Source organism: Corvus brachyrhynchos, unplaced genomic scaffold, assembly GCF_000691975.1.
Source record: "Corvus brachyrhynchos isolate BGI_N302 unplaced genomic scaffold, ASM69197v1 scaffold221, whole genome shotgun sequence".
Classification (NCBI taxonomy): Eukaryota; Metazoa; Chordata; class Aves; order Passeriformes; family Corvidae; genus Corvus; species Corvus brachyrhynchos.
In genome coordinates, this window is record NW_008236622.1 from 4105911 (window position 1) to 4119306 (window position 13396).

The 13396-nt window shown below is 39.5% G+C and overlaps 1 protein-coding gene across 1 annotated transcript; it reads right to left on the reverse strand.

Annotated features, from left to right (window-relative positions):
- Positions 1-9975: 9975 nt before the first annotated feature.
- Positions 9976-13392, reverse strand: MRPL44 (mitochondrial ribosomal protein L44; the record flags this gene model as incomplete). The annotated part of the gene is made up of 4 exons (XM_008644164.2): positions 9976-10311; positions 11508-11686; positions 12572-13040; positions 13349-13392. Coding segments are annotated over 4 exons (864 nt in total), but the record flags the coding sequence as incomplete, so codon positions are not given.
- Positions 13393-13396: the final 4 nt, after the last annotated feature.

Below are 13396 nucleotides of genomic sequence, written 5' to 3' on the forward strand. Positions count from 1 at the left end.
ATATAGTGGTAAGTCATATAATATTTTACTTTTGCTGGAACATCCCACAGGAATGTTAGCAATACACAAGGCAGCCTAGAGTCCATGGGTAGAAGAAAGAAGTTGTGGAACTGATATGAACAAACTGAGAAGGATGCAAAAAACCCCAACTTTAGGAGACAAACATGTGAAAGACATAACTCGATGGTGAAAAGATAGTTCAACTCTTAACTTTTGGTTCTAAATTAGAAGAGGGAGATAGAGAATCTAAACAGACATCTAAACCCCAACAGCTTCTGTAGTATTTGGCTACATAAAGTACTGAACCAGGAAATGCTCTCTGAGCAGGAACAACTTCATTTTCACATTAAAGTTTAAAAACTTAAGATATTTCTTGATGTATAAGTGAGATTTTTATTTAAAGCCCAGTGTATTTTGAAGTTCGATTCTTCAGTACCTTTTCCACTTGATGATGAGCATTTCCTGCCTGTTTTCTCTAAAGCTCCCATAGGAGTGAAGAGAAGCCTTTGTTCCTTTACACTAATGAATCTAAATTATTGATTAGTCAGTCTAATTTGTGGAAACTGCTATTGGTTTGTGCTGTCTTAGAAGTGCCTTAGATTGGGCAAAAAGAATTACAGGTAATTTCACAAGTATCTTCAGTGATGGAAAGAATATTAAAGTAGATAGGAGAAATAGCATATTCAGCCAGTGTTCTTTTATTTTCCCACACTTTATAAAACTCACATATACTCCTTCATACTTCCCTAGAATTTTATTTATTTTAATAAACATCACTTGAGGGCTGATTTGGAGAACACTAGAGTAGAACTAACTGTTTTGAGCAGACATCTTTCAGTGCTTGTGGTAATCCTGAAGGAGTGTCTACAACTGGAATCTAGAAAACAGGTCCATAACTTTCTAATTCTCTAAGGCAACCTGATTATATAAAGAATGAAAAAGGACAAAAAGAAAGAAAAAAGGTGTAATGAGTCACAGTTGCCAAGACAAGTTATGAAATACCTGTAATGCACTGCATGATCTGAAACACTGACATTGTAAATCAGTGACTCCAATGTAGTAATGTTTGAATCTTGCCTAATGAACAAGGTTTTGTACACTCCACTGCACAAATCAATGAATATAACAAGTGTCAGAATAGCTAAACATCAAGGAAACATTCATTTGGACTCAAAATGGGATGAAGAAGAACAGTATCTTTGAGGAAAGCAATGGAGATGGACATAACAAAAGAGGGAAATTTAGGAAATAGAGCTTTTAGATGTTAGACATTCAAATGGAAGAATACAGAAGATATTCTATGTCATGTGAATATAGGAAAATTAAGTTTTTCAGTCACCCTGTTTCTGAAAGAAAATATTTCAGTGGACAACTACCAAAAGAAACCAGATTCTATGACCTTTAGTGTAATGTTTCTCTGTTTAAAATCTGAGATGTTGTCACCAAGATTTTTTCCATTAATCTTTGAGAATTTGTCTTGTTCAAACTGCAGTGAGAAGGGCTTTAGGATTGGGAGCATTAACAGATAAAAGTAAAAGCACTAACAAGATTCACGACAGACAGAAAGATCCCCCAGAGAATGTAGCACCGGCTCCTGCAATTGCAGTGAGTGGATATGGATAATCCCTGGTAGCTACAAATACCCTCTTGGGGGAGGTTTTCTGCAGGAGAAGCCTAATCTCAATCCATACATGGGAAAAATAATGCTAAACCTAGAAATGGTTTAGCACATTCTCTCCATGTCATTTTCTTCCGAAGTACAAAAAGAAACCTTCAAATTGTTTAGAATAACTAGTTTAAGAAGAAAAATGAATCCCCTGACATTCAGGCCTCTTGTACCTTCTCCTGTACAGCAAGAGCATCTGCAGTGTCTTGCCTTGAACTGTTTTTAACACTGCAAGCCATACTTGTAGTTACAAACAGCTGGTACAAAATGAAGATTTCTTTCAAGAATGCATTCTCTGGTGAAGTGGCAATGACAGACATGTCTCTTGGATACAATGTGTGAGAATTTCACTGAGAAGGTTGATTTTGAAAGCATTTATCAATTAGAAAAACTCTTTTTTAAATAGGAGATAAAAAAGAGAAATGTGTATCTTCATGTGACTTAACCAAAATGACTTGACATGAAAAAGAAACATTTTTCATTATATGACCGGAGTATTTAATATTTACTAGTTACATGGTTAAAAAAATTTTTAAAAAGATCCAAAAAACAACACAACAAAAATCCAACAACAAAACAAAACAACCACCAGAAACAAATGAATAAATAAAGCATGTTGTGCATAGTAATATTCCGTGTACTGTGTTTTGGAAATGGGAAAAGAGTAAGTGTTCAGAACACCATTGCAGCCTGAACAGAACAAAACCTTGTTTTGGTTTGTGGATGAGCAAGAGAATTAATAAATACTCTGAAACAGCACAGTGAATGAAAAATTTGGGATAACAGCAGCAGAAATAGCAGTGTCTTACTGACATAAACACAGGAATTTGAGAAATACACCCCTGATGTGCAAGAGATTTTATACAAATGGAAAAAAACCCCACTAACAAGGTCCTCTAGGCTACCATGCATAAGGAAAATTGATAGGGAGAAGGAACCTGACAGTTAATAAATCATCACAAATATGGATACAGAAGTATTACAGAAGCTGTTAGGGAAGCATATTATTTCTTACAAAGTAGGATTTTTAATCAAGTCTCTTGTAATTGTTAGAGTTTGTAACCCTGTTAGTATCATGTTTTTAGATCTCTCTTCTCAGTTCACCCCAGCTTTCCTGAATTATCAAGATCCACTTTATGAATACACAGAGGTTTCACATCCTGCTCCTCTTTGTATGTGGCTGTTTCAGACCCCCCAGTGATTTATTAATTAAGGTCCAGCTTTCCAGTTGTTCTGGTTTGATGTATTCATAGCCAGCTTACAAATACTGCTCTGAAACCTTCAGGTTCTTGTCCCCTCCCTGCACATCCCTCTGTGCCCACAGATATCTGCCCAGCTGCCATGGGGACACGTGCAGGAAGGAGATAGAGGAGATGGAGGAGCTTTGTGCATGGCTGCACACTACAACTTTGCTGATTAGGAGTGTAATCATTCAAAACCAAACCAATTTAAGCAAAGGAACAATTAACACAGAAAGGTTTCATAGTAATTACTGAAAAGTTTCCACTGATACTGACCTAAGCATTTGCCAGGGTAAACTCATTTTACACTCCTGGACAGAGATCACAGTTCAAACCCACCTGCCAAAAGGCTTAGTTCTTTCTGTATTTTCTCATTAGAAACAGTCAGTGAATGTTCAGAGTACTCTCTGCAGTCTCAGCTTTGCTCTGAAGCACCACGTGTTTCGTTTCTTTGCTGCAGTCTCTCAGCATTGCCAGGCAACGCCCACAATTGCCCTCGGTCCTCTCGACAGCCAGTGTCATCCCCTTGTATAATGAAATCCAAATAAGCATTTGTCACAGCTCTTTGGAATGACATCTTCATGTTAAATGATGTATTGTTAGGCTTCAAAACTGGAAATTATCTTGAAGCATAAAATTATTCCTTGCAGGTTTCAAAAACTATCTAGTAAGAGTTGGATAACTCAGCGGTGTATACTGTCACTAGCAACAAATCCTTTCTGCAACAAGGGGAGTTTTTCTCTAAAGGAAAATTTTGAAGCTTATTCCAAATTTTATCAAATTTTATTATTTTTGTTGTTATCATCTAATCCCTGATGTTTTTGGTTACTAGGAAATGATGAGTATAGTACTCCAATCAACAACAACAAAAAAGTTCAAACTTATTTTTAAATAGCCTGGTTTTATATATGAGATCAACCAAATTCAACCTGATCCATGATCCTAAACACTTGATCTTACAGCCAAGCTTGCAGTGGGCAGTTGAAATAAGCAATTAGGAACTAATAAATTCAACAAGAAACTTTCAAAGAAATAAACCATGAAATAAATGGCCTAATTCTGAAACCTGGGAATAATCAACAGTTTGTTACTGGTCTAGATTTCCATGAACTTCAGCAGCCTGCCTGCTGGTCATGCAGCACACAGCCTGAATCAAGGAAATCCTCACAAACCTCACTTGGACATTGTGCCTGAAGTCACAGGATACTGTCAGGGCAGCTGGGAAAAAAATGTGCAACTCTGGGGGTCTTGAAGTGAAACTGGGGGGGTGTGGGCATCTAAGTTCATTCTAAAGTATTCAGAGGAGCAGTAGAAGCAATAATGAATTGCCATGGGGGAATCTGCTAAGTGTCAATATGAATGTCATCCTTTTTTTTTTTCTTCTCCAATTGTTTTCTCATTGCCTGGTGGCCACAGGTTGTTGAAAACTGCCATGAAAATATGCTGAAATAGCATCACATGATATTTGAGACAGAAATGAAATATTTAACATATATTTCTACTGCAAAAGAAACATGAAAGAAAACTGAACTGTACTCTGATATTATAAACAGAAAATGACAGGGGAATCATTCAAATCTAAACCCATCAGCTCCCTAGTAATGAAAGCCTAATCAAATTATCAAAGTAGCTCTCCCAAGCTCACTGCCACCATCATTACTCAATCAGAAGGTCGGTGTAATGGAATAGGAAACCTTCAGACACACTTTTAGATTAGGCAACAGTATTTTTACTGATGGACTATAAAAAAAAAAATTTATAAACATTTCCAGTCCCCATCACTTGAAATTAAAGAGAATAATTTCCATTAACATTCAACAATCTCAACTAATGAAGCTATTTTCTCTCTGGATTCCTTTCCTTCTTAAACATTCTCTGATGTTGGAATTATTTTCTCAAATTGTTTTGTTATGTTGTCATCCTAAGCACCGACACTTTTGCCAGTAACTTAGAGGATAAAGCTGTGCCTCCTAGTTCTACTGAAATAACCACTAAAGTAACTGGATTCTTTTTATAACCAAGCCAGAACTTTTAGACAAATCCTTGCCCTTTGGTGGTGGGAATGCTTCCCCTGGTTAATCCTCCTCTTACATGACTAACCCCGTGACACTTCCTTAGTTTCAACAGTATTAATTTTGCAGAACTGTCTCTGTGAAGGAAATATGTGACACTTCCTTAGTTTCAACAGTATTTTCTTAATTTTGCAGAACTGTCTCTGTGAAGGAAATACTCCACAAGAACAGGTTTCAGAATGCTATCTTTGAACTCCAATTACTCTGAATTTTCTCTCATAGCTTTAGGTGTAATGTGGCAGTGGTGCTCCACCCATATGTTTCCTTCAGCCTCGAGGAAAGCACACTGATTTTTTATTCCACTTGGCTTAATTGTTTGACCTGGCAATATCCCCTGCATTACTTCAGAGATATTCATCCCAAATCTGGATATGTCCCCACAAAACTACTGTCTCAACGTGGCAGTGGGTCTATCCTCCTTTACTACCTGCTATGCGGCATCATTCTCTAGAAATGGTCAAATAAGCGAGAGTCAAACATTTTAAAACTTCCAAACTTAATAACTTCAGAAAGTGATCTCCTGTACCAGTCAAAAGTATTTATTTTCTCCCTTCTCTAAGGCTGAAAAATTGCCAGGGGCACTTTTCCTCCCCACCCAAGTGCACGGTACAGCCTACAAAAAGCCACAAATACACTGGCATTGACAAACTGACAATTTGATTCAATATTTGGCAAAATATGTGGGAATCATGAAACTATGGAATCTCTTGCCAGGAGCAAAGGACTACAGCTCACCATTGTCTACTGAAACAACTTGCATTAAACAGTGTCAAGTTTGAAGGCAGATATCAAAACATTTTTTAGAACCTTTTTCTGCAAGTTGCGTATTTTTAGTATTCAGAAATGCTATGTAAACATTGGCCAGGTTATTTAAATTACTATGGAAAATTACAGTTTTAATAGACCTGCCTACCTTCTGATGCATTAATTTTGGTTTCCTATATAAAGTAACAAAATTTGGTGCTTTAAACCAAAAGAGTGCTTTCAGGACTAAACTAAAAAGGTCAGGTAACACTTAATCTAAAAATGTTACTCAAGTTAGAGAAACAAATGTTGCTCTGATTTACGTAAGCATCCCAGACTAATTAAGGGTAAACACAGGACTGCAGAGCTATTGAGATGCCCCTTAAAGGGGAGCTCTCAAGCATGTTCAAAACTCAATGAAATTTTAATCTCATTGGAATTAAATGCAAAATTCCTCTACATCAATAAAATAAAAATTTCTTCTGATAAAGCACAAGTGAGCATGACTGGCAATGAAAACTTTCAGAGGTAAAGCATAAATTTTAATTTCCATATCAGAAAAGTGAGGTTCTGTAATTGTCCCCACCTGGAGCAACAGGAGCAAAAGATTTAATGTGTCCAAAATTAACATGTTTTAATATAAACCTGTACGTTCAAGAGCACGGTCCCCAGCACAGCTGCCACTGACTGGCAGAAACATCACACTTATTACACAAAACCAGAAAAGGATGATGATATTTACCTTCTCCCTAGAGTTACCCTTTTCCAAAGAAGAACAGCCCAGTTTTTATGTGCACCACGAAGAGCTGCATTGCAGTGTGCCTGTGATTTAGGAATCACCAAGGGCCTTCAATAATGCTCTGACTGTCACACAGAGCAGCTGTTCCCACTCTGCAGCCTCATACTACAACAGGGGCTATTTACTGACCAACTGGTGGGCACTGGATCTTTAATTTCTTAGGCAAGCTGAAACGGGAAACATGCAAAACTAGTGCTATTACATCTGGGGAATCGATTTGGAAAGATAAAACTGATCTGTTCTTGTTGAGAAGTGTTTGCTTCTCGACACTAAATGCATCTCTCAATATTAAACTTCAAAGCTCTGATGTAAGAGAACCCAAATAGTTCAGAGCCTCTTTCAAGTTACTATAGCACTCAGTGAAGTTAAGGACAAGGAAAAAGTAGGGCTCTTCTAATGTCTGTACTGCATCATCCCCTCCCTCTGCCCTGCAAAACACGACAACACATCTTTTGATGTTTTGAATTCTTCATGGCTTTGTATAGCAGCATAACACCAGAGCATCTCATTTAAGTTTTTGATTTATGATAAAACACAAGAGATTATTATAAGAAATAAAAAATAAATGTCATAAACCAGTAAAAGCTTTGACTTTTCACCAGCAATTTCAAACTCTGAATTACCACAGAGGTAACTATGAAATGATTGTGTTTTCATCTCCTGCCTTTAAGTCACAGTAAGAATTAAGAATTATTCCTGAACTTTTTTTTTGTTAAGAGAAAATTGTAACAAAATATTTGGTTACTGAAACCAGAAGCTGCAGCTGGAAGCAAGGAGATAGAACTGGGTGCTCAGTCACATCACTGAACTGCTGAGACACAGGAGCAGAGGCACAAACTGAGAATAGAAGCAACTTAACAACAGTGTATGAAACCATATTAAGAAGTTTTTCACCAATTACTTAGCTGGGACCAATGGCATAGGACTTCTCTTATCCTTCTCAAAATAAAATTACTTCTACAGCACTTAAAAAAAAAAAAAAAGACAAAGGATGTACATGACAGAGTAATCCACGACCATTCACACATTGGATTTATCTAACATTTGGAGAAAAAGCAAGTTTAGGTTACTAGCCTTTCCTACTGTTTAGTGAGTTTACAAATGTAGTTTTTGTAACAATAATCACTGAGCTCTTCAATGGGTTGGAAGAATAAACTGTCCTGATTCCTTTCTGTCAGTCATTATTGACACTCTGCTCAATCTACTGTCTCTCTGAAAGATAAATAAAATGTGACTGTGAAAGGAACAACCGCTGAGAGACATAAATGCACTTGTACTCAGCACCAATGCAAGCAGCTCAAAAAGCACTTTTCAGACAAAACTGCCATGGAATTTCATGAACAATGTTTCTGAGCTGCCATTTTCACCACATGTTGTAGATACTGATTTCTGTAGATCTTACAAATCTTTTAACATCACTTAGATACGATTTATGGCTACTGATTCAAAAAACAAGGAAAAAAGTTAGTAATCTGAAGTATGTAAATGATCCCACTAGTACAGCTGTAAATCCTGAAATATATGTTGAGTGTCTGAAATTAAAGCACAGATACCATATGAAATACTTTTCTGATCTTTAGAAACTTGAATATAGGACACATTTTCTTATAAAAACTCCTTTTTCAGTCACACCTCTATAAAAACCCAGTCCTTTCTTTCCATGTCCCCAAACTCTTTCCATTTGATCTCAATACATTCCACACGTGCCACACAGTAAATTGATTTATCTTGTATCACTCAGCTTTTACCAGCACAGTATTCAGTAATCCACTTCTCCTAGGACTTATGCCCACATTCCAAACTATAAAGACACAGTAAACAGATCTCAATTATTTTTAAAGGTAAACTGACTGAAATTTACTTCTCTATCTCAAAATACATAAATATGTATATAAAAATAGTAGGCAACTTTGGCTGTAAAAGACCCCACCTTCACTATTGTCCTTTTAAAATAGGTAAAGAGCAATAACCTCATCTGAAAACTAAAAATAGCATGAGTAATTTTACCATCTTTTCACATTTTGCTATTATTCCCCTGGAATCTAGTGACCTTATTGGCTTTGCTTATGTAAGTGGTAATAGATTGCCTAGCTGGAATTTTTCACTTAACACAAGGAATTTTATGCATATATTATGCTGGGCTGATCTTTCTGCCCTCCTTTTTGTATTCCAGTTCTCACTTGTGTGACCTCCCATGCCACAAGCAGCAGGAAGGTCTCGCTGCTCTCCAGCCACATCAGCGTTTTACACTGGGTAAGATGCAGGGCACTGAGTGCTGGAGACTCCTTTTGCTTGAGAACACCAATAAATCTGTTTCCATTGGGTTGACAGAGCCAGCACTCACTGTCACAGCACAGACCTACCCAGCAGCCACAGCTGCAGCCAGGACCTTTAGCTGCCAAGTGTCCTTCCCTAAATCCATCTTGTGGGCCAAAGGCAAAGGATGTGTTGCGATGCACAGCAGTACCAAACTTGGATGAATGGCCACCTGCCTGATTTTCTCCCACCTATTAGTGAAGGCACATTTATTTACCTGGTGTCTTTTACAATCAGTGCTCACGATGGGATGAAGCAGGAGACACTTCCTGAACAACTGTCCTACGTCCAGCTTCTTCCTTGCAGGGCTCAATCCAGTTTGTAATAGACTCTCACTCACTTTTAAAGAAAATTGTTCCAAAAGAGCCACAGTTCTCACACATCTGTTTCCCTCTGTTAGACATGCTGAGTTTCTATGACATTTAACAGGAATATCATGCAGGTACCTGAGTTATTCGTGTCTTTCCATTCATTTGGAATTACATTAAAACAGCTACAGATGCTGCAAACAAAACAAACACTGATTTCACTGAATCCAGTACTTCAGTCATGTGACTGCTTAAATGAAAGTATATGGACTGAACAGGATAAGTACCAAAAAGAGAAAAAGGAGGAAAAAAGAAAAAGCTTATCTTCCAGCCTATCATTAAATCATGTTCTCCAATTTCTTTACATTCAGGCCTTCATGATCCTTATTTTCACTTATTTCTCATTTTGCAATAGAGGCATTTTTAGAAATTTTAAAAATCTCTGAGTGTGCTCCAACAATAGAAACCAATGTGCATGGCAAATAAAATTTCTGGGAAAGCAGTGAGCTCTCAGAAGTTTGGATCCCCAACAGTGTCAGGATCATCATCACACTTGATGTTTTCACAAGGTTAAGGACACACAAATCCAGATGCAATCCAAAGGCTGATGTTGCATATGTTAATTCAACTCAGCTTATTAACAGTCCTCTCCAAACAACCTCTAAGGAAGCACTCATGAAACCTCTTTCTGTACAGTGAGATTTTGTCACACATTATTAAACATCACTAAAAATGATCTCCTGTGATGTACAGAAAAACTTCTCAGCCAAAAGGCAAAAATTCAGAATAAGGGCACTTCCATTACATTTAGAAAAATGCGCAAACGTTAAACATTGTGCAAAAGGAAAAGACTTTATTTAACACCATATTTGATTTGGAAGTTTCAAGCACTGAAGACCAGAAAAACAAACAGTATTTTGCTTTTCCAAATACACCTATATTCAGCATGGAAGCCATCAATTTTTAAGATAAATCAGAAATGTCTTTTAGCATCTAGTTACTGCTGATTGACTTTTCAGCTGCCAATCCTTGTCTGGGTTTCGAGTAATCCCATGGTCTCCTGTTCTCTGTGTATCCATAGAGCTTCCGCAGTGCCACGCGCGCAGCCTCCTCCTCTGCAGCCAGCAGTGTTTCACCAGGGCCTTCAGCTAAGATCTTCTTATCACTTGGGGAAAGAAACCAAAATTACAACCACTTCCATCATGAAACCCTGAGGACTGCTGTGTACCGTGAATAAAACAGGCTGGTTTATTCTCCAGCATCTGTGAATACCGATTTCTATATACACAAAATGGAAACATTTCTGTTGGTCTTTCCTGCAAAGGTGATTGTATATTCAATAATGGAAACAGATCAGAAATGTGTCCATTTCCTGGAAGAACAACACTGTTCATTTAGGTTCCTAACACAGCACTGACTCTTTAAAGCATTCCATTTGTTAGCCCTGATAAAAATATGCCAACTCATTACTCTGGTTAGCTTAAGCAGGAACTGAAATGCTTTTGTCTTTTCTCCCCCCCGATAAGGAAGCACTTCCAACTGCTTCAAAAGGACTGACAGAGAAGCTCTCTCTGTTATGAATTACATGCTCAGCTCTGTTTAACAAACACCTATGGGCGCTAAATAAGAGCAGAGAAGGGACATCACACATGGCAAAAGAGAAATAATCAAAGTTCCTTTCCTTTTTATAAAAAACATCTTAGAAGGTATAGAAACCAAAGCAGGGTGAAGGAGAGCAAGTTAAGGCAGCCTTCCCACGTGTTTACCTGCGGCTCCTTTAGGAAAGGAGCAGTGATGTGGGTTCTGTTCTGCCCCTCAGGAGCGATGTCACTCCTGGGAAAGAGACCAGGACAAGCACTGACCACACCTGACATAAGCACACCAGGGACAACTGGCACTTCCTAAATCTTGCCTGGACACAGACACTCCTGTGGCCCAGTTTACAGTGCTGCTGATTTGAAAATGAAAAGGCTTCTCTGGAACTTAAATGATTCTCTCTGTCATCTCACCTCCCCTGATGTCTCTTTATGCTTGCCTAAGCCCTGGATACAGCTGTCATCCCTCCAAAGCCACCTGGTTAGGCTGTTCCCAAAGTTCCTGTGTCAGGTCACCCAAAGCACATCCAGGCTCTTTAGTACACCCCATTTAGCCTTTGGAGCCCTTAATCAGAGACTGTTTATGTATCACCACAGCGAGCTGTGACCAATGCTTAAAAGGCTCATTTTATATGGAAGTTACTATCAGGTTTCTTTTCTGGAACAACTTGACTGAAAAGCACGAGTAGAAAAGTAAAAGACCATCTTCCCTCCTCCCCTCTCCTCCAATTAAACACATTTAACTTTAAATTAATATTGCACTAACCAGTACAACCCAACAAAGTAGACTGGCAGAACTGTGCTGACTCCCAGCTGCCTGGTAATTCTTGGTTCTGGAGCAGAGATATTCCTCTTGGTCAGTTCTTCCAGCAGTAAGCCCATAGGATTTACAACTTCCCAGATCTCGAACAGGTCTTTTCCAATCAGCTGGGGAATAAAAAAGTCCTAAACAAGAATACTTAGAAGTTACAATTAATGGCTTGAGTTTTTGGTGTCTCCTAATAAAAACACAGTATGAAGAGGCAATTCATTGCAGAAATGAATGATAAAGCTGCCTCAGTGCCCCATCCCAGTGCTTGAGTCTCTGATTGTGGTTTAGCCGCTGACAGATGTGTGCCCAGGGCAAAGTCAGCCCCAGACCCAGGGAAGGGACAGCTCCAGCCTGAGAGAGGAGCTGTGACAACAGAGAAATTGTGACAATACAAGGGAACGTGCAAACCTATGAGTCTTTTACCTGCCTGGATCACTCTCTTGTCTGTAAACTGCTCCTTGCTCTTAGACACCTCTCAATGGTTTTGTATCAGAAAGAACATTTTAAAAAACACTTCTCCATTGCAAAACTAAAATAAGTGAAAAGGATGACTGAAACAACAATAGCTGCTAGAACGACTTTGTCACACTGAATTTTAGTAGAAATATTTCTGTATGAAATATCTTCAGGGGTTTGCACTCCTACATGCAAAACTATGAACTCATCCCTGTTTATATACAACAGGGTTTTTTAAAATTGAAGACATACGAAATCTCACATGGAATAATTTCATTATCTGATAGTATAGTGCATGGAATATAATGCTTTCCCTTAGCAACTTTCAGCAAATATAAATATCACCATCATAAACCAAAAGTGTATGATTTTATGTACTTGATCAGCCTTCTTAATGAAAAAATCCCCCACTAAAATCCCCAACCCCCAAAACCCCAGCTGACCACCACCAAAACCCAACATATCTCACTGTTAAATTGTCTTCTTACAGGTATTGTCAAACTCTTCCCAGCCTCCCTGGATCTCTCACCATCCGAGTACAAACCACCATTTAATGAACCTACCCTGACAAAGATCCCGGTTCTCTCGGGCCCACTGCTTTCCAGCAGGGCTCCTATCACGGCGAGGAACGTCCTCTGCAGCACGTCTGGTGGGGCAGGAAAATCCCTGCAAAGCGCCAGGTCCTGTACGGACAGGTTTTGAGCCACATAAGAGACAAGTTCCTGACTGGTAAGAAAATTAACAAGTGCTTCTATGCCCTTTGCAGGTAACTCTGGGTAGGCGCCTTCAAAGCACTGCGCCAGGTAAGCGCGGGCGAAGCGCAGCCCTCGCTCCGCAAGTCCGGTGTTGTCCTGGAGCTGAAGAGCGATCGCGTCCTTGTCCAGCCCCAGCTGCCGGCGCCTCGTCTCTTCGCTTTCGATGTAACAGGGATTAACAAACGCAGTCTTGAGAAGGTCCAGAGTGAAGTTTTCCTGCAGCCGGTGGCTGAAGGCCTGGATCTCCGCATGGTAATCCCAGTTGGGCTTCTCGGACCTGCGGGCGCGGAAAGGGAACCAGCTCAGGAACAGAACGCGTTACCCGCCCCGCGCCTTTCGAAGGGGAACGAGAAATGAAATTGAGCTTGAATACCAAACCCAGTATTTAAATCCCTGGGGTCAGACTCTGTCGGTTCCGCATCACCGTCTGCGTGCCCCGTTCAACCGGGGCTACGCCAACCTGCGGAGCTCAACCTATTCTGCTCCACAGCGTAACCAGACGGGGCCAAAACATTTTGATTTACCCCCTTTCTGGGGCCGTCGCACCCCTTCCCCGAGCCCCGCCCGACCGTTCTCGCCGCTTACCGCCGCTGCGGAGGTGCCTGCAGCCGCTGCACGTCCCGGGACGCCCCG